Source organism: Humulus lupulus, chromosome 7 (assembly GCF_963169125.1).
Source record: "Humulus lupulus chromosome 7, drHumLupu1.1, whole genome shotgun sequence".
Taxonomy (NCBI): domain Eukaryota; kingdom Viridiplantae; phylum Streptophyta; class Magnoliopsida; order Rosales; family Cannabaceae; genus Humulus; species Humulus lupulus.
Window position 1 is genome coordinate 107,092,957 of NC_084799.1, and position 22,738 is coordinate 107,115,694.

General features: G+C 37.9%; 1 protein-coding gene across 1 annotated transcript; it reads right to left on the minus strand.

Annotated features, from left to right (window-relative positions):
* LOC133792055 (uncharacterized) lies at nt 1–869 on the minus strand. Its single transcript, XM_062229961.1, has 3 exons — nt 728–869; nt 360–625; nt 1–174 (listed from the first exon to the last, which is right to left on the minus strand). The coding sequence occupies exons 1-3, from the start codon at nt 867–869 to the stop codon at nt 1–3; spliced, it is 582 nt and encodes a 193-aa protein (XP_062085945.1).
* Nucleotides 870–22,738: the final 21,869 nt, after the last annotated feature.

Consider the following 22,738-nt stretch of genomic DNA (forward strand, 5'->3'; position numbering starts at 1 on the left):
TCAAGGATCAAGTAAGGTAAGTGAGGTCTTGTTTCGCTCAACCTCACCACCCCAATAGTGTTTCAACCTCTGCCCATTGACCTTGAATTCACCTCCTTCATTTCCTCTAAACTCCACAGCCCCATAAGGATAGACCTTATTAATAGCAAATTGCCCAGACCACCTTGACTTGAGCTTGATAGGAAATAGCTTCAAGCGTGAGTTGAAAAGTAAGACTCATTGGCCCTCTTCAAACACTTTTGGTTGAATGTGCTTGTTATGCCATCTTTTTGTTTTCTCCTTGTAAAGTTTGGATTTTCATAAGAGAATAAGCGCATCTCTTCTAATTCATTCATCTACAACATTCTCTTTTATCCTACAAGTTGCAAATCCATGTTGAGTGTTTGAATAGCCCAATAAGCACGATGCTCAAGCTCCACCGGTAGATGATAGGCTTTGCCAAACATCAAACGATATGGTGACATCCCCAACGGTGTCTTGAAGTTTTTTCTATAGGCCCACAATGCATCATCTAACCTCTTTGACCAATCCTTGCGATTGGGATTCACCACTTTTTCAAGGACACCTTTTATCTCTCTATTTGACAACTCGGCTTGCCCATTAGTTTGGGGATGGTATGCAGTAGCTACTTTGTGCCTCACATCATATTTAGCTAACAAACTTGCTAGTCACTTATTCACAATGTGAGTGCCTTCATCACTAATGATTGCCCTTGGGGTGCCGAAACAAGTAAAAACATTCTTTTGTAGGAATTTCATGACAGCTTTAGAATCATTAGTAGGAGACGCAATTGCTTCCACCCATTTTGAGACATAATCCACAACTACCAAGATGTACAAATTGCCATAAGATGGAGGAAATGGGCCCATGAAATCTATACCTCACACATCAAACAATTCAACTTTGAGAATATTAGTTAAGGGCATCTCATTCCTTCTAGAAATATTACCAACCCTTTGGCATCGATCACATCTCAATACAAAAGCATGAGCATCTTTAAACAAGGAAGGCCAAAAGAAACCATTGCTCGTACCAGCCAAATGGGGTCCTCCAACAATAGTTGTTATATCTCCTCCTACTATTGGAGGAGGGTCAACTTGGTCAACTAGGCTGACCTATCGGAGTTTCCGGAGCTGGATGAGAATTCTACCCGGTTGATTGATTGGGAGCGACTCGGTTTCAGGCATACTGGGCTAACATTCTAGCCCGAATGAGAGTTTTGATCTCATCCTTCAATTGTCATGCCTTAATGGCTCTGGTTTCTTCCATGGAAGGCGATTAGAGTTCGGCAGGAAAATATGCTCCCGTGTATCTATCAAGTCAGTGTAGTGTTGGGAAACATATACATGATCTTTAATATTTTCATGTAGATCTAATATTAAACAAATTAATATGAGACAACCTAGAACATGTTTCTAAAATTGAATTCAAAGAGAAATAATGATAGGAATACTTACATTATGCGCATCGGAATAATAAAGTCCTTCCTTCAATTTCTCTAACCCTTGTATCCTTTCTGTCGCAGTGTATTATCAATAAACTGAACCGATCTTCAATTTTCTTCACAACCTTCCAAAGTATCCTTGGAATCGCCTAGACTAGAGTGGGAAATTCTCAACACATGAGATAGATACAGAGAGAAGAAAAGAAAAGAACAATAAGTCTTAGAAAATGACTTATGTTTAGAGAGAATCTAAAACCTATTAGAAACTTGTGTTTCATAAATCTGAGCTTCTGTTTTGACTTCTCTCTTAACATTCATTTTATAGACTCAATCAGGTCATTTATTTAATTAAAAAATCAATAAATTAATAGACAATAATCAGCCCTAAGTCGAAATTATTATGGGATTTAGGTACGTAAAATTTCTCATTTAATTATAAGCTCATTGGACTTAAAATCAAGGCCTGTATTATTTTCTATTGATTTAATTAATTAAATAATTATTTAAATCATTTATCAAATTAATTATTTATAATTTTAACCTTGATTTAAACTTATTTATTAATTTAGATACCAATTTATCTTAATTAATAAATCTGCCCTAATTTCTCTTTTCTTCTCAAAATTACATAACTCTGTGAAACTATCCAAAATTGACCTGATCAACTTTGATAATTCTAATTGATAATTAAATCAATTAATTGAGACTATCTAGATGATTTTATCCAAGGTACATTGGGGACCATGGGCCTATGAAATCAAGCTCCAATAAGTTATCATAAATCTAACAAATAAATTTACTAACTTATTAATTCCCCGTTTTCTACTAAAGACTCAAAATTGCACTCTTGAATTCATAGAACGCTCTATAACAAATATAGATACGTTATTAATTATCTATTGTTACAACCATAATTGTCACTCAATCCTCTATAGACGGTCTATAATGAGATGGGACTAAAATACCATTTTACCCCTCATTGTATTTTCTCCTTAAAACACGTAGTTCCTTGTAAATGACATTTCACTAAACTAATATTAATTACTAAAATGAGATCTCTAACATTTAACACCTTGAACCAAACTAAAAGGAAACCATCATTTCACTTCTTCATTAGAAGCTATAGATGTTCATATCTATGATTAACACACCCACACAATTATACTACCGAGTTCCCAAGATGTAAGTATGGGCTAGTCCGCAGGGTAAGCTGGCAACGAACAAGTCAAAGAACTTAAATAATAGAATCAGTTAGAATACTAACCACTCAAAATTGAGATTAAATTGACCTATGGTCAACTATATGATCTGACTAGAATAAATAATAATGGTTTGTTTATTATCCTATCAACTGTCAATATTGGTCCTGTCCGATGTAACAAATACATCTGATCTTATCTACTTTGCTAATATTTTGGAAGAACATAACACTATGATGTGTAAGTAGATCATATCGTAGATTGGCAAGTCAGTGTAAATCATGTGCACTGACTAATCTTAGGACTAACATATTTTGAACATATAATCATATTTATACTCAACTGTGATTACGTCACTATAAATACGATTAGCTATATGCTCGAGATTTAATAAAAGTTTATATTAAACAAATAATCATGAAAATAAAACATGTGAGCAAAGTGATTGACCAAGTCAAAAAATGATTTCTATTCTTTTATTGATAATAAATGAGATTACAAAGAAATTGGGTTTTAATTAAGGCATAAAACCCTAACAAACTCCCACTTGCACTAATTGAAACTAATGCCTTAATTCTACTAATCCCATTTCCTTGATATGCTTATCAAATGTAGCTTCTGGTAGTGTCTTTGTAAATGGATCCGCAAGATTGTCTTCAGATGCAATCTTCATAACCTTCACATCTCCCCTAGCCACATATTCTCGAATAATGTGATACTTCCTTTCTATATGCTTACTCCTCTTGTGACTACGAGGTTCTTTCGAGTTGGTTATCGCTCCTGTATTGTCACAAAACAACACAAGCGATTTATCCATTTTTGGAAGAACACCAAGATCCGAATAGAACTTCTTTAGCCATACTATTTCCTTAGCTGCTTTTGACAATGCTATGTACTCAACCTCCATGGTGGAATATGAGATTGCAGACTGCTTTACGCTTCTCCATATCATAGATCCACCCCCAAGAGTAAACACCATTCCAGAAGTAGACTTCCTGTCATCGACATCAGTTTGAAAATCTGAATCAGTGTAGCCTACAGGGTTCAAAACACCACCCTTGTAGACTAACATATGATCCCTAGTCCGCCTTAAATACTTCAGGATATGCTTAAATATTATCCAATGTTCCGATCCTAGGTTTGACTGATACCTGCTCACTACTCACACTGCATAGTAGAAATCTGGTCTAGTACACAGCGTGGCATACATCAGACTTCCAACTGCATATGCGTAAGGAACTTTTCTCATTGCATCTTTCTCTTCAGGATTTTGTGGAGATTGCTTCTTTGAAAGGTGAATTCCATGGCTGGACGGTAAACGTCCTTTCTTGGAATTTGTCATTGAGAATCGTTCAAGCATTTTATCTATGTAAGTTGCTTGAGAGAGAGCTAAGAGTATGTTCTTTTTATCCCAATGATCTGGATACCTAGAACATAACTTGCTTCTCCCAAATCCTTCATCTGGAATTGAGTGCTTAGCCAATTCTTCACATCTAACAATTTATTAACATTGTTTCCAATGAGTAAGATATCATCTACATAAAGAACTAGGAATACCACTATTTGATTTGCCTTCAGTTGGTAAACACAAGGCTCATCAATATTTTGTTCAAAGCCATAGGTTTCGATTATTTCATCAAACCTAAGATTCCAGGAATGAGAAGCTTGCTTAAGTCCATAAATGTACCTATTCAACTTGAAAACTTTTCCTTCTTGTCCAGCTACTTTAAATCCTTTTGGTTGATCCATATCAATGACTTTGTCAAGCTTCCCATTAAGAAAAGATGTCTTGACGTCCATTTTCCAGATCTCAGAGTCGAGAGCGGTTGCTATGGATAGGAGGATGCGAATGGACTTGAGCATGGCTACTGGACTAAAAGTTTCCTCATAGTCCATGCCTTCTCTTTGGGTATAACCCTTTGCCACTAATCGAGGTTCATAAGTTTCGATATTTCAATCAACTCCTCGTTTCTTCTTGTATATCCACTTGCACCCAATGGCCCTAAAGTCACTAGGTGCTTCCACTTTGAGTACATGGACTCCATTTCCTATTTCATGTCTTCGAGCCATAGTTCCTTTTCAGGGCTAGCCATTTCCTGTTTGAAAGACAATGGATCATCATCACTAGTGTCACTAACAACCATATTGGTTTCACCATCCAAACCATAATGAACTGGGTTCCTGGAAACCCTCCCACCACGACGAGGCTCCGTGACTATTTGCTCAGGAACAGTAGTACTTTCTTCATTTAAATCGACTTGCATCAGTTGGACATGAAGAGTGGGAATTTCATCATCAACTCGCGTTGATGACGATGGAACATTGGTTGGAGTCAATTCTTTAACCATCTCCTCTAAAACTACTTTGCTGCATGGTTTGAAGTTTTGGACATAGTCATTTTCCTGAAAAGTAGCATTTGTAGAAGTAAACACTTTCTTTTCTGAATGACTATAGAAAAGTCCACCCCGAGTACCTTTAGGATAGCTAACAAACATGCAAACTTCAGTTCGCGGTTCTAGGTTTCCTTCCTTTTTCCTTAGGACATGGGAGGGACATCCCTAGATTCTATAATGGCGTAAACTAGGTTCAAGTCCATTCCAGCGTTCTAAAGGTGTTTTGGGGATTGATTTATATGACACGACATTGAGAATGTCGTTCGCAGTTTCAATTGCATGTCCCCAAAACAAAGTTTTTAGAGTTGAGTAACTAAGCATGCATCTAACCATTTCCAATAAAGTTTTGTTCCGACATTCCGCTACACCATTTTGTTGCGGAGTACCTGGGACAGTAAGTTGTGATAAAATCCCAAGCTCAGTTAATATTCTCCACCCCTATCAGATCACAATATCTTTAACATTTTACTTGATTGGCTTTGAGCCATCGCTAGGAATTCCTGAAACTTTGAAAATGTTTCTGATTTCCTATGCATTAGGTAAAGACATGAGTATCTAGATTAATCGTCAATGAAAGTGACGAAATACTCAAAAACACCCCTCCCTTGTACATTCAAAGGTCCACAAACATCTGAATGCACAAGTCCAAGTGGTTCTTTGGCCCTATCACCCTTTGTAGAGAATGGACGCTTGGTCAGTTTGCCTTCTAGAAAAGATTCACAGATAGGTAATTCACCTAAGGTGAGTTCCCTCAAATGCATGTCCTTTGTAAGTATTTGAATCCTATCATAGCCAATGTGACCCAGTCTCAAGGGCCATAAATACGTCATATTATCATTATCGGTCTTTTGACGTTTATTGGTCCTAAGTTTAGCTACTTTGAATAAATCATTGTTAAGAGCGAGGGGCTCGTTAGGTCACAGAATATAAATCCCGTTTTCCAAACATGCAATACACAATTGTGATCCATTGAAGGAAATAGATATATTAGATCTTTTGAAAGTAATAACAAATCATTCTAATTGCAACATGGAAACTAAAATTAAATTTCTACTAAAATCCAGAATAAAAAATACATCATTTAAAATTAAGTATTTATTTCTGAACTTCAAACGAGCTCTTCCTCTAGCTTAGACCGCAATGAACGCTCCGTTCCCAACTCTAATCTTTAAGCTGCCTTCGTCCACTTCCTCCCACGATTCAAGAAGCTGTAAAGAGTTGAAAACATGGTTGTTAGATCCAGAATCAATAATCCATATCATTCTCTAAAACACATGTTTCTAAGATAAATGAACTATAATCATTACCTTTGTTTTTCGCTGCTAGAAACTTAGGGCACTCTCGTTTCCAATGCCCCTTTTCTTTGCAGTGAAAGCACTTATCTTTACCATTCTTGTTTTTCTTGTTTATCCCCATAGGCGTCTATGCATTTGGCTGTGCACTCGTCTTTGCAGCCTTTGCATGCTTGGGGTTATTTTTTTGTCCATCTTTCCTCTTGTTTCCAGCTTTCAAAGACGAAGCTTGGTTAGCTTCAGCCTTAGTTGGATCAGCAGCAACAACAGTAGTCTTATTTTCTCCTCCTTTACTAGGTCCACCCATGATAGGATCAAAAAAATGAAGCTCGTTCATGAGATGCGTCAGACCATAGTTGAGTTGATCACGAACGTGCAGACACGGTGCCATCCGAGTATTCACGGTGCCATCACGTACATGCGAAGACAATGTTGTCCGAGCATTTACGGTGCCATCACGAATGTGCAGAGACGGTGCTTGTTCTGGGGATTCCTCAGTCATGATGAATTCATAGTTGTCACCAATCAACTCTATGTAAATATTCTGCTTCCACTTAAGGAAGTTTTCTCCAGTGAGTTTCTCCATCGAAAGTTGAGAAAGGATGAGAGTAGATACAACCATGCTTTAAACTACGAATTATCAATAAAATAGAAATCAATCACTTTTGCTCAATAAAACTCCTATTCACACAAAATTCAAGAAATAGCACAACATATACAAAAATATGTAAGATATGAGAAAAAAATAACAAAATGATCATATCTCTATTTCTTAGGTTTTTAACTAATCTATGATATCCTTGTCCCGGTTGGCGAGAGTAAAAAAATATCACTAGTTAAATAAAGTTGTAAACTTATTTAATAATTGACACCATTATTAACAAACTCCTATTCGATCAAAATAAGAAAACAAAATCTCTTATTTTATGAGCTAGACCCACGGTTTCGATAATCACATATTTAGTCCTAGTAGTCACCGTAGGGGTGAGTCTAGTAGAATTTGACCTATAATTATCTATCTTTCGAAATTTAACATTGTCATAATAACTAATGAACACCTTCCGTAGGGGGCGAATCAAAGTGTCTTGAGGCCCCATTAAATTAGTAACTTTGTTAAACCAACGGTGGAGATCAAATATAATTCTTAAAATAAGCTCAATATAAAATTAACAATAGTATTTTTATTATTTATTTTTAGAAAATTAATGACTATGGTTTTCCAAAAAATTGAAAAAATTAGAATTTTTAAAACCAAAGTCCTATAATCTCCTATTAATTCTAAAGTGTCACATTGAAACAAATTCAATTAATTTAGAATTAATTTGTTGCTAATCAATATTTAGGTTTAACTAATATACTGAACATATACAATTAAGTCCAACTCAGGTAAATGAGCCTTAACAATTGGGCTTGTATGGAGGAGGGTTGGGTTCAGTATGTCGTTCCCACTACAAAGGCCACCAAATTTCCATACAAGGTCCAAAAAACAGGAATTTAAACCTTCGTTTTATTAATTGTTATTAATTGATTAGGCCCACTATAGTCATGTAAAGCAAATGAGCATTCACAAGTGGAATCACCCACAAGAGAGGAATTTAAACTTTACATTTTCTAATGGGCCTAAATTTAACCTATCATTTTATGAATATTTTATTTGGCAAAAACCATATATCTAACAAACATATGGGCCACTATATGCATCTAAGCCCAATTGCAAAAATACCACATATAGTGCAACACATATATGGTATAATTGGATGAGTCTAATCATGTTACTATATGAGCAATTCTATGAATTTATGCAAAAATACCACAATTTATTTCATTTGCAAAAATACCACAATTAATTATCTAGAATTTAACAAAAAATTCTAATTAATTAAATTTTTACAAAAGTTAATTTAAATTGCATTTATCAACAATTAACTTGATTTAGGTTAATTTGAAAAAAAAATATCAATTTAATTTAAATAGGATTTATCAACAATTAACTAAAGTTAATTTAAATCTCATTTATTCAAAAAAAAAATTATCAATTGGTTGAAAAAAATTATATTTTTCAAAATTTAACCAACTTTAAATTTTAAAATCAATGTCTTAACTGTTTTTCAAAAATATCATGTGTTGTTACAACAATAAGCTAATATTTTATCAATTTAAAAAATATTAATAGTTATAACAACCATAAAATATCTTAAAATATTTAAACAAATTCAAATATCAATGAAAATATCTAACTAACAAATTTCAAATAATTTAAATATTAAAAACTATAAAATAAACAGATATTTTTATTTTCACATAAATATTTAATAAAAATATCAAGTATTTATTAGAAAATATATTAAATATCTGATATCTTAATTCTAATATTTTAATATATTAAAATATTTAAAATTACGTTGTTAGTCTATTTTTATATTTTAAGTTTAATCTTTGTAAAAATATATAATTATTTAAATCTCAGCCAACAAAATATCTTATTTTTAAAAAACATTTTTTTTTAAATACAAAAACAAATATGATATTTTTGGCTTTAATTATAAATAATTAATTTTCACAATTTTTATTTTCTTTACTTTTTTAAAAAAAATATGGGTGAACAGTACCTGTGACGAAGAAGCATCTAGCTGCTGAAGGACACACGCGGGTGGATGGGGTGCGCGTGATGCGCGCGGTGGCAGTGTGGCGCGCGCGCGCATGCAGGGTGAGCAGTACAAATTAATTATTTATAATTTGAGCATTGATTTAAATTTATTTATTAATTTAGATACCAATTTATCTTAATTAATAAATCTGCCATAATTTGTCTTTTCTTCTCAAAATTACATAACTCTGTGAAACTATCCAAAATTGACCTGGTCAACTTTGATAATTCTAATTGATAATTAAATTAATTAATTGAGACTATCTAGATGATTTTATCCAAGGTGCAGTAGGGACCATGGACCTATGAAATCAAGCTCCAATAAGTTATCATAAATCTAACAAATAAATTTACTAACTTATTAATTTATCGTGACTCCACTAAAGACTCGGAATTGCACTCTTGAATTCATAGAATGCTCTATAATAAATATAGATACGTTATTAATTATCCATTGTTACAACCATAATTGTTACTCAATCCTCTATAGATGGTCTACAATGAGATGGGACTAAAATAGTGTTTTACCCCTCATTGCATTTTATCATTAAAACACTTAGTTCCTTGTAAATGATATTTCAGTAAACTAATATTAATTATTAAAATGAGATCTCTATCATTTAACACCTTGAACCAAATGAAAAGGAAACCATTGTTTCGCTTCTTCATCAGAAGCTATAGATGTTCATATCTATGATTAACACTAGGGGTGAGCATCTAAACCGACAAACCGCGGTGACCGACCGCACCGCACCATACTACACCGCAAACCGCGGTGTCAAAAGTGTAATGGTTCGGTATGGTTTGTATTTGAGCTAAACCGTGCGGTGCGGTGCGGTGCACGGTTTGGCGGTGTGAAATTTTGGTTTGCACCGCACCGCACCGCATACTTACAAATATATTAAAAATAAATAAACTTTACATATATACCATTTTTTATAGTTACCCAATATGGGAGACTTGTATATTTTTTTTGTGTTTCACTGAACTTAATTGATAACTTGTGATATTGTTTATAACTTATTAAGGATTTGTTATGAACTAAGGATTTAGTATTTTTTAAAAAATTTAAATTTTGTTATGCATATTTTTTAACACAAACCGTGGAAAACCACCCAAACCACACCGCAAAAAATGGTTTGGTTTGGTCGGTTTGGTGCAACCAAATCACACCGCATGGTGTGTTCTAGTTACTAAACCGCACTTGTGGCGTGGTGTATTAAAAAGTGTTCAAACCGCCCAAACCACACCATGCTCACCCCTAATTAACACCCCCACTCAATTATACTACCGAGTTCCCAAGATGTAAGTATGGGCTAGTCCGTAGGGTAAGCTGGTAACGAACAAGTCAAAGAACTCAAATAATACAATCAGTTAGAATACTAACCACTCAGAATTGAGATTGAATTGACCTATGGTCAACTATATGATATGACTAGAATAGATAATAACGGTATGTTTACTTATCCTATCAACTGTCTATATCGGTCCTGTCCGATGTAACAAATACATCCGATCTTATCTACCTTGCTAATGTTCTGGAAAGAACATAACACTGTAATGTGTAAGTAGATCATATCGTAGATTGGCAAGTCAGTGTAAATCTTATGCACTGACTAATCTTAGGACTAACTTATTTTGAACATATAATCATATATATATATTCCACTGTTATTACATCACTATAAATATGATTAGCTATATGCTCAGGATTTAATAGAAGTTAATATTAAACAAATAATCATGAAAATAAAACATGTGAGCAAAGTGATTAACCAAGTCAAAAACTCATTTCTATTTTTTTTATTGATAATAAATGAGATTACAAAGAAATTGGGTTTTAATTAGGACATAAAACCCTAACATGTAGGTGGCATAGATTGGCTTGAATTTTTTCCCGGGCTTGTTCTTCTTTGTGCCACTTTGGTTGCCCTCACCATTCCCTTTCCTCTTATTGTTTCCCACCTGGTTATTCTGGGTAACGGGCTGAACCGTAGGTGCAACATCTGTCACCACTCTAGCGGGCTGAATAGGGACCTAGCTAGTTCCTGCAATAGCAGATCGCGCCTCCTCCAAATTTATCCATTCCTGAGCTCGGGCCAAGAACTCATCTACACTTTTAACTCCTTTTCGCTAGAGTTCTTGCCATAAATCACCTACTGTGATCCCCGTCCTCATTGCCATGAACTTGGAGTTATCATCAATATCTTTAGCTCGTGCTGCAACATTGGTGTACCTACTCAGATATGCTTTCAAGGACTCATCAGGTTGTTGTTTTATGTTGACCAGTGAGTCAGCCTCGACGCAAGTTTCCTTTGAAGCTCGGAACGCTCTCTTGAACTCAGAAGACAACTTCTTCCACAAGCTAATCGAATGTCTTTTGTATTTTTTGAACCACTGTTTGGCAGGTCCGGTCAGAGTTGCAGGGAACAAAATACATCTTAGGTCAAACCCAACATTGTGGGCCATTATCAGCGTATTGAACGTCCCGAGGTGGTCGGATGGATCTGAGTTTCCATCAAACGCAAGTATGGTCGGCATCCTGAAGCCAACAGGATACAAAGCTACAACAATGTTTGGGGCGAAAGACTCGAGCTCCTCATCGGAATCATAATCATCAATTCCTTTTCAAGATAAAAGCTTCTTCACCTATTCCTCCATCAAGGCCAGTCACTCGAGGGTTGGATCTTTGGTCTCTAGGTTAGCTAGGGGCTATTTGCTAGCCCCCATTCTATTGTACATGTTAGAAGGGTTGTTTTCCCTCTATGATTGAGCTTGGTTAGGTGGGGTATTCCCATTGTTGTGCACAATAGACAAACCTACCCCATGCTGAGTATAACTCATATTATCATTGCGAGCTACATACCTCCTTTGTGAATTCAGATGGTCACGTAGGTCAGGATGTAAATTGGAATGAGGACTTTGTGCGGAACTCAGATGATTCCTCGGGTCGCTTTCAAACTTGCCTCCACGCTGGCTCCTTGTCCAGTAACTTCCATTTAGCGAAACTTACGACCCGCTGCTGAGATCGAGGACCTGGATTATCAGTGCGAGGTCGTGGGACGTAGATGTTCACTGGCGAGGGAGGATTCCCTCGAACTGGAGTGTCTCTCCGCAGCCGCAGTGGTGTTGGATATCTAACTGGTGATGGCGGGTGTCTTATCAGTGAGGCTATCCTCATCTCTTCAGGTCGTTTTAAATTAACTCATCTCGGTTCTACTCCCAATCTATCGAGTTCTTTGTGCCTGTGGTTCTGATTGCGGTAAATGGATTCGCTTGGGCGTTTTGTCTCCGTGAATTTGTCCCAGATCGCCCTGTTGGGTTGTTGTGAACATTTCTTGGAATCTGTTCGGAAGGCACAGAGCTAGGGGTCGCAATTCTGACCGATCGAATAACATGGGGATGGTGGTTCCTATGATGATTAGCAGGTTGAGCACTCCACTGATTTTGCTCTGAAGGTACAGAGCTCAGAGTTGCGGTTCTGACAGAACGACTGGGATTGGGTTAGTTATTCCTGTGGGACCTATGGGGCCCACTTTGCCTCTTTCCGACATTGACGTCGTTTACAAGAGGGGGTAACCAAGCCAGGACCTCCTCAATCTGCTTGTTAGCCCGAGCGAGATGGCTCCTTAATTGGGAATTCTCCATCTCGATGGTTGTTAGATATCCTAGACTAGGATTTGGTGGGAGTGAAGATGAACTCCCAGCATCATCTTGGCCCACCTATTGCTTTCTAGGGCGTTGCTGAATGTCTGGGCCTTTTTCAGTGGGAATGGTCATATGATGCACCTCTTGCTCACCAGGCTGCTCTATTTTATTGTCGTGCATTGATCGAGTGACCACCATGATGAATGTTGAATGAAACTTGTAAAGGTTTAAGCACTAATGAGCTCTCAAGGAAAGCACCAAACTATTGATGTGATTTTTCGCCAACAGTAGATTAAGAAATCCAGTAAGAAAGATATTAGTACTCTTTTCTAAACCGTAATGAATTATATGAACAACTTCGCACACTCACCATTTTACGTGGTTCAGTGGCTAAAATCCACCTAGTCCACGAGATGATATTATTAATCTCTTCCAATTTCTGTAGAGTTTCTGTATTACAAAAAGCCGTCCCCTTTCCTGTCCATTATCCCTGATATTTATAGTGGATATTCCTGGACAGGTTTGGGTAATCGTGTGCATAAATATGGTAAACAATAATTTCCATTTATATAGGGGTACGATTGCCTATGGAAATTGCTCCCGTTATCTCGGGCAGTAAATGTGTAATACAACTTGGACATTAATGAGTGTATAAAGGACCTCCAATTCTTTCAGGATCCTTCACTGTGTGTCATGACCAGATTTCCACGAGTTGAACATCTTCATTGAGCTAGTGATCAAAGAGTGTACGAACTTTAGTTCGGATTAAGTTAAGAGCACCGTAAAGGTGATATGGCCATTATATGTCTTGAATTGAATTATTGTCCTGAGAGGTGATCTGGAGATTATCCACATGTCGCTCTGCCGAAGTCCTAACTCAAGCTGCTCACATCAACCTTAGCTAGATGTTCCACTCGCCTGCTTTTTTCGTGTGTTTATTTGATAGATGTACCCTTAGCTAAATGATTGAGTCCACGCTTATTTTTGGGTACAACAATTATTAAATTTTGTGCTTTATTTGAAATTATAAATTTTTTAAGTGTTTATTGTATTTGAATTGTTTGGCAGAAAATAAATTATGTGTATTTTGTTAATTTATTGTAAATATGAGTACTTAAGTTTTGGTTTTGTGCGCCAAGGTGCAAGGTTAGTAGAAATGCACCCTAGCACTTGTGTGTGTGCATGTGCATGGTGAGCGTGCAATAGTTTTTCCCATGCATTATTTTTTTTTTATTATTTTTGGCATTTCTTTTATTTTTTAATTAATTAAGAAGAAAAAAAAAGGAAAAAAAGATAGTGTGAGGCATGTGGAAGAGATGGAAAGGGTGAGATTTCTTTTCCCATTTATTTTGAAATTTAAATCAATTATATTAGATGCCTTTTAGCTATTTTGGGTGAGAAAAAAATCATTATGTAATTATGAAGTTATTTTGCTTTGTTGTTTTTTATATTGTGAGTAAATTAAAATGTGAGAAACTGGGAAGGAGAGTGACATAGAGTGGACAACAACAAAGGGAGAAGGGGATTGTTTCCTTTTTCTTTATTTATTTGATAAGACAATAAGTTATTTCCTTGATTTGGGAGAGGGAAATTAGGAAATAACAAGGGAGTGATTTGTGGTGATTGATTCTAGGGTTTTCATTGGGCTATTTTAAGTAGGGAAACAATGAGCATTGGAGGGTCATTCTTGAAGGTGGCTGCCGAGTTTAGAGAGAGAAAGCAAGAGAGAGGGCACGAGAAAGAGAGAGAAAGAAAGAAGAAGAATGAGAAGAAGAGTAGGGCTTCGAAATCCTTAAGTATGTGTTCTTGTATTGGTGTTTTGAGTTCTTTAGTTTATTACTTCTCTTCTTCTTAATTCTAAGAGTTTTCTCTTTTCTCTTTGATGTGGGTTTCGAAATCCTTAGGTGTCTAAGAGAGTTGATCATAGTTTGTGGTCTTGAACACTAAGGAGGTAATAGAAAATCCCACCTTTTGATGTTATGGTGATGATGTATTGTTTATGTTTCTGATATAATGTTGGTTATTGTTTTGATTTTTGTTTTTCTTATATGTGTTGATGATTGTTCTCCAAGTATTTGTTTTTCTGCTTAAATCCATAGAAACATGAAAAGATTTATACATGTGGGTTTTGTATGAGTAGATCCTATAAATGATTTGCTATGAAAATGGGTATCCTTGTAAGTGGCCTAGGTGTGTGTGGCTCTATGGTGGTGTGTGTGCGTGTGTGTTTGGGCATGTATGGGAGTTTAGGAAAGCATGAAGGAAATTTGGGTATACATGATGTACATGTTTAATGAGATTTATGTAGTGATCTTATGTTTATGTTGTTATGTGTGGATGCCAAAAATCCGCCAAGGAAAAAATGTTGACCCCTTTACTGCGTTGGTTGGAAATAAGTGATTTATTCATACAATTGGGTTCATGCGTATATGCCTCACATGATCCATAGCCTTGGCAAACACTCCTAGGCGCCTCGCGAGGTCCCAATCTCATTGAGGGAAAGGAAAAGAGGTTCATGACACTCCTAGCTACAATGTAAGACCCCACCTCACTGGAGGTTCAAGTGCCTCGAGCTGAAGCACTGCGCACCTGGAGGTCTTAGCATCACATGCAAAGGAACCAAGCATTCATGCGCCTTGAGAGACTTGTCATCTTGCACCTACCTCCTCTCGGCGCACCCAGCAAGGCCGCACCTTGCAAGACCATCACCTTGTACCTCACACACCAAGCAGCACCCCACGTCTCGTGCAAGAGCCCCTCACAAGGCCATCGTCTTGCGCCTGCTTCATCTCGGCGCACCCACGGAGGCCACACCTCGCGAGACCATCGTCTTGTGCCTCGCACAAGTGATCCTCGTGAGGCTATCGTCTCGTGCCTGCCTCCTTTCCACGCACCAAGCTAGGCTAGCCCTTGCGAGACCACCGTTTCATGCCTCGCGCACCAAGCATTGCCCCACATCTCTCGCAAGAGCCCCTCATGAGGCCATCGTCTCGTGCCTGCCTCCTCTCAGCGTACCCAGCGAGGCTACACCTCGCTTCTTCACGCCTCAGTCGTGATGGGTTACCTAGGGCCCCATATCTCATCATATGTAGTTCATGCCCCATTGAAGAGGCCTTATCTTCCTCTCTAGGAAAAGTGCCACCAATAGGGAACATCGTCACTAGTGGGTCTAACACGGGGCGAAGTGGAGGACCTCCTGAGCATTTGTGCGAGGACAACTAGAAAAGATCCCACAGTGGAAACAACTAAGCAAGTCGCCCATGATAACCATTAAAGATTTTACTACTTAGAACTTGTAGGAACAAGGCATATTGGAAGGGTGAGAACGTCCATATGGCCCGGAGATGCTCATATAAGTATGGAAGGCACCTGCAAACTAAGAAGAGTCAGAGTACTTACACACTATCACACCAAACAAGTAGTGGCAGTACAAGGAGGATACATGAAAGGGCCTCTCCAACATGTATCTGACATTCGTACAAGACAAGTGGTGGAGGTATGACATGGTACCATGATAGAATGCTTTTCCAGAAAACTGGCAAGTGCTAGGGACCGACCACCACTCCTCCAACACCACTACAACCTACTCCACGATCACTTGCGGTCTGCAGATGAGTCCTTTTGTCCCTTCAGGACCACTATGTATTTGGAGCCGATAGCGCTCACCTATAAATAGGACCACCCTTCACCTGGGAATGGGGTTGTAAAGATCCGACTAATTTAAAGACCTCTAACCTTTTAAATGACTAAGACATAACTACTATCTTTTGTGTATACATGTATATAAAATAATCAAACCTTACTATTAATACTTAGAAAATCCGAAAATACAGGATCCCATTGTTCATACTTAAAATAATAAAAGAAACAAAATCTTTAATTAAAATTTAAATATTTCAAAGTACTAAGTGTGGAAACTTTAAAGACATTATTCAAAAGGCTCAAAGAAAATAATGATGTCATCCTCAATCGATCCATCGGTTCATTTATTTAGTTCCTCGCCCGATACACAAGCCAAAGCCGCCTCAGATCTGTCCTGCCTTCAATGTTCATTTTCCTGCACAATCTAAATAAAAAGGAATGAGTTTAATGGCCAGTAAGGAAAAACTACTAAAACATAAAATAGACTTCAATATAAATGGCCATTAACTCATTATCATAGTATGTGATAAAAACTATTATAGTCCTCTTATTTTTAACTATTATTGTAGAGGTAGGTTTAGACACAACTATAGTCTTCGATAATAATAAAAAATCTTAGGATTTGCTATCTAAGCAACCATATTTCCCGAGTGACTAAAGACATAATTAAAAAAAACACATGCAAATGCATAGCACATAAAATCTAACTTATTTTCCTATCAAAAATCGGGATATTGGAGACAAGTCCAAGATTGGAAACTCCTAAAACCAAACATTAAAAACCATAAGTTTTCTAGAGGAAAGAAGATGAAGAGAAGATCTAAACCATCGGAATAAAGACTTACCAAAAATCTTAAGTTTCAAAGAAATTGAGTACCTAACCAAAAGTCATTATGACGAGTTAGGATTTGAACTAAAAGAAAAGAATAAGAAGAATAGAAATAGACTAGATCTGAGGATTAAGTGTACCTTAGATAGCTAGAGCTTTAATATATACCACAAACACCAAAATCACACTATAACTTACTTCCCAAGTGTTTAGAAAAGCTTAGATTTGAAAGCTTTAACCCCAAAACCCTAGTGTTTATCTCTAGAACAAAAATGGCAGCGTGGAAGCTCTGAGAAGTGTTTGAAAAATGATGCAAATGACTGAGTGAAAGGTCCTATTTATAGGATTCAAGGAGTGAAACTAACTCCCATTAAAATGAATAAATAAATGAATAAAAATGGCACTTTCCGCTCAACAAATGCTTAGAACTCGCTCAAAATCATTTGATAACAAGTCCAAGCGGTTGAGGACTGATTATAGCTTTGAATTTCACGGATATTCATATATGGCACATGCAGTCAATATATCGCGCACTATAGGTGATATATTGACTACCCTGTTTTGTCGAGGGTCTGTGGTTTCGATTATGCAAAGTTGACATGTTTTTCCATATCAGCATAGGTGATATATCGCCCCTATAGCTGCGATATATCGGCTTGCGCTTACGTACTAAACAACATTTTTGCGCGTTTTAAGCACACTTAAAGCTGTTTAAACCACTTTGATTGATTAATACAAGATCCTAGCATCTGAGGGAAGGTTCTAGATGTAATGCCCCGAATTCTCCGATGTGTTTAACGGCGTGAACAGTAGGTCGGGAGGGCCATACTTGCTTAATTATGTTATTAATTGATTAAATGCATGTATATGTTGATTATATTATGATATGATGTGAAATGCATGCATGTGAGTCCATATTTCTATCCACAGGGGTGTGTTGGTAATTTGGCCCGTTGAGGGTAAATTGACTAATTGTTCGCATGTTGGTGATATAATTTGAGACCACATTATGATGTGGGTTTGTTCAAGCTATTTGGCATGAGACGATCAAGGAATGTTAATTATCGGTTTGGTCATAACGGGCTTAAGCTCGGGGCTCGGGGTGAGTCTCGGGGTGTTTTAATGATTAGAGTGTTACCGGACATTAAAGGGTAACGAGAGGTGAAATATTGGTGTTTGAGGATATTGAGATTAGCGGGAATTGGGAAGCGTTAGTTATGATTAACGGGATTAGTGGAAAGTGCCAAAATTACCCTTGAGTTGGCTTTAGAAACTTTTAAAGACCTAGGGGTATAATGGTCTTTTGGTATTTGGATATATATGGTTTAGATGGCTGTAAAAACAGAACCAAAAACAGAGTTTACTTCTCCTCCTTCCCGTACCTTCACCTTCCTTCATTTCCCTTGTGAGTTTTTGTGATCTTGTTGAGGATTTGAGCTTAGGAGCTAGGCCTTGACACTTTGGGAGAGTGTTCCACAGTGGAAGAGCACCATAACCTGAACTTGAGGTAAGCTTTTAGCCATTAGTTTCCATGTATGCTCTGTTTTCGTTTTAGGATTTCAGCGCTTGTTTTTGGTGTGGAAAGTTGGAATCAAGGGGAGTTTTTGTGGTGTTTTACTTGGGTTATGATGAGGGAGAGTTATGGGTGTTTGAAAGAGGTTTGGGTGGTGTTTAAACTGGGTTTGAAGGGTTGGTTCCAAGAGAAAACGTAAGGGAAGAAAAACAGGGGTTTTGGCTGAACTGGGGCTTGCGCCGCGGCATGGCCAGGGTGAGCCGCGGCCCTTGGGGGCTGCTGGGTTTAGGCGCCTCTGTTTGAGGGGCGGGCCGTGGCATGGCCAAGGAGGGCCGCGGCCCTTAAGGCATTTTTTGCCAGAATTAGCCTTTTAGCATGGGGATTCAAGCCTAAGGCCTCGGGAATGAACCTACTACCCGGTTGAGTAGTGTTTGAGGTCCCGGAGGTTAGGTTTTGGTTTGGGAACCTTTTATTATTCATTTTATTGATGGAATCCCATAATTTGGTTATGACCAGGTAATCGCTAAAGGACCAAAAGGTCGATCGTTCTCAGGGTCACTCTTTTATTTGTTCTAGCTCGGAACCCGAGGTAAGAAAACTGCACCCCAAGTGTGACATGCATGGATATTTGTAAGGCATGTTGATTGTGTAATATGGACATGGATTGAACATGGAATGCTTAGCATATGCTGTTCGATTGTGCATAGTACTGACTAATTAGTCAGGTTTGGCAAAGGTGCTAGTATCAACTGTGAAGCTGTGACTAATTAGTCAGGTTCGGCAGTGGTACTGGGCACTGGTCATGTTGCACTGACTTGTCAATCAGAATTGGCAAAGGTGTTAGTGTCAGCTGTGAAGCTGTGACTTATTAGTCAAGTTCGGCGGTGATACTGGACACTGGTCACTTAGCGCTGACTTATTAGTCAAGGATGGACTTAGCGTGGTTCACGCAAGCCAACGAAGATTAGATCTAATCGACTATTAGCATTGAATGACTCAAGGAGCATTAATTCCTGACCGACCCTGAGGGTCGTTGAAAGAAAACAGAGCCTGGAGGCTAGTGGCTTACCTAGCAGCCACTCTCCCGCTAAAAACAGAGCCTGGAGGCTAGTGGCTTACCTAGCAGCCACTCTCCCGCTAGAAAAGAGAGCTTGGAGGCTAGTGGCTTACTTAACAGCCACTCTCCCGCTAAAATCATGTGTTATTCATCTGTTTGAAAGCTCTATGCTCAGTGTGGTTATAATGATAATCATTTGATAATGTTTATGAAAAGTGTTATGTTTTCTTGCTGGGCTTTGGCTCATGGGTGCTATGTGGTGCAGGTAAAGGGAAAGAAAAGCTCACCTACCCTTGAGTGGAGAGCTGATGTGGTGGTGTGTACATATGCGGCCGCTTGACCACCACGGTCAAGGTGTTCTCAGAGGAACTAAGGGGTTTACCCTACTTTTGCCGCTTAGGTCGGCGGGATTGTAAATTTCAAACACTAGTGACCATTTTGTACTGAGAACAACTTGTAAATGTTTTGTTTAGCTCTGCAGAGCAGTTTGTAATAAAATCTCCATTTCCTTTTTATTGGTTTTGTACCTTAACCTGTTAATTACACTTAGAGCATGTTTTTGACCAAAGGACTCAGGTAACGAGTCAAATTTCCGGTCCACCGTTCACCGTAACTGTTCTGGGGTAGCCAGGGCGTTACACTAGACTTCCTAGGCTTATCCTTAACTTTATATTTATCCTTGATTATTTTTATTCATCTAAAATCCTTAAATCCTTATGTGACAAAAGTCACATTCTTAATTATTCTATTTAAATCTTAGGTTATAATAAATAATATATTTAGGACTGTTAACGTGGTTTTTCGCCACAGTGTATAAAGAAATAATAAGGCAGATTAGTGCTTTATAGTAAACCGTAATGAAAAATAATCAGAATTCACTCAAGAACACAAAACCTTTACGTGATTCAGTAGTTAAAATCTACCTAGTCTACGAGTCAATATTACTATTGTTTCTCCCTCGATTTTGGCAGAGTTTCGGTATTACCCAATAATCCTCCCTTTCCTATCCAATATTCCCAGTATTTATAGGGGAATTTCATGGATAGGTTTAGGTAACTGCGTGAGTCAATCACGCAATTACATAATGTCTACATTCAATACAAATAATTCCCATTTATATTGGGATATGATTTGATCACAAAGTAAATATGTCTCATATCTTGGATAATAAATATGACAGCCTGGTCATGAATAAGCGTATAAGCAAATTCTGAATCTTTGGGAATCCGTTAGTATGCAGTATGCGTTCTATCTGAATCACCCGAGCTGCGTATCTTCCACGGGCTTGTATTCTGACAGCTATTTGACCGCAAGCTAGTGCTTTGATGACTTATCTTATTCGTAGTTCGTGGTAAAGTGATGACGCCTAACACCAGATCTGACCATTACGAACCTCGAGTTTTCCGTATAGATAATAATCAGATATTCTACTTGATTACTTTTCCATGTATTTATCTGCTAGTTGTACTCGAGCTGAGTGAATGAACTCATGCTAAGATTAGGGTACAACATTTTCCCCCCAAGCTTCTGCTCATGTATGATGTCATCATTTTCTGACCTACACAGTGGGCTTTTAAACTTCTGCTACATAAAACCATGCCTGCCTACTACTCGAGTACTAGACACGTGGTCTTCTGCAATTGGCGTTTGTTCGGGCTTCGAGGACTGCAATAATTGTCTTGTCAACTTTTTGGCACCATGTGGTCTATTTAACCCTAGTCCTTGGATCTCGAATTAACCCCAATGAACGATCTAGATCGATTTCCATGGTTTATGTATAAATAGGGTGATCAGTCGAAGACCTCACCACCTTTGCATTGAAAAATACCTTTTTTCACACTTTTCAAACTTCCTTCTTCTTCCCCAGAATTCCCAAAACTATTCATCGTGCTTAGATTACTAAGAAGCGTTCCAGGAGTTTTCCTTGATCAGAATCTATATCCCCCAGTCATCGAAAACATTTCCTGTAGGTATCTCTATCTTTCATGACCCAAAGAAACTTCTTTTTCATCTTTTTTTTAGTAATATTCATCATTTGTTATTGTTAGGCTTCTATGAATGCCAATGGGTAACTTTCTGGGTTAATCTAGGGTAGTTCTAATGCCAAAAAGGTTTAGAAAATACCTGTTTGGGGCATAAAAATTGTAAGGTCTCTAGGTTTAATACCATGTAGCTTAAGGGTTACGATTCTTTAGGCAGTTTTGCACAAAACTACTTTTCAGAGGAAAGTAGTGGCTTGACGTTTCTGACACACGGATCCCTAAATATCAGGGGACTGTTGAGAAACCAAGGCGCGTAGCCTAGGATATTGTATGGCATCACGCAATTATCGCATGGCATTGCGCAATGGGGCTGAGGATAAATTTAGCTTGTGTAAAAAAAATAACCCACCTCGTCCGTACCCTCGCGACATAGTTATAGATCATCTTAGGTCGCCTACTAACTAGGCCGCTTTGTCGTTAAGCGATCTGATGGCCCCCCCAAAGAAGAAATTCGCGAGTTCATCTACCCAACGCAAAGACAGAGGGAAATAAGTCGTCCCTGACTCTCCCATTCCGAACTTCGGTCCGATAGTGGAGAAAGAAATTCCCATCGACCCTAACGCGTTCTTCAAGGCCGAGCACATCATCTAAAAAATAAGGACTCAAGGGAAGGTGAATAAGATTTTGTTGAGCCACAACATAGAGATCGAAGCTGGCATTCTCCTCGCCCAACCTGCGTTCGAAGGGGAAAGGAGTTGTGCCACTTTCCAAGATGACTACGCGGCCTGGAGCGATGAGCATTTGAAGGTTGGTACCTTCCTTCCCTTGGACCAGTACTTCATAAATTTCCTAAACTACGTAAAAATGGATCCTTTCCAACTCCCCCCAAACTCCTACAAGCTTGTCGCAGGGCTAAAGTATTTATTTCTGAAGCACGAGTGGGAGGTCCCCACCCCGGCAAACATATTATACTTCTTCTGCCTCAAAGCTAGCCCTGATCAGAGAGGATGAGGTGACTGGTTTTATTACCTCACGCAGCTTCCAAACTCCATCCCCATCATTGAGCTTCCCAGTCATCCAAATGACTACAAA

Excerpts from the sequence above, each read along its gene's own strand:
- LOC133792055 (XM_062229961.1), bottom strand. The coding sequence starts at position 869 with ATGGGCCCATTTCCTCCATCTTATGGCAATTTGTACATCTTGGTAGTT. Across the intron at positions 626-727 it reads ACAAAAGAATGTTTTTACTT|CTACTGCATACCATCCCCAA; the intron begins GTTTCGGCACCC and ends GGCACAAAGTAG. Across the intron at positions 175-359 it reads TCAACATGGATTTGCAACTT|CTCAAGTCAAGGTGGTCTGG; the intron begins GTAGGATAAAAG and ends TTTCCTATCAAG.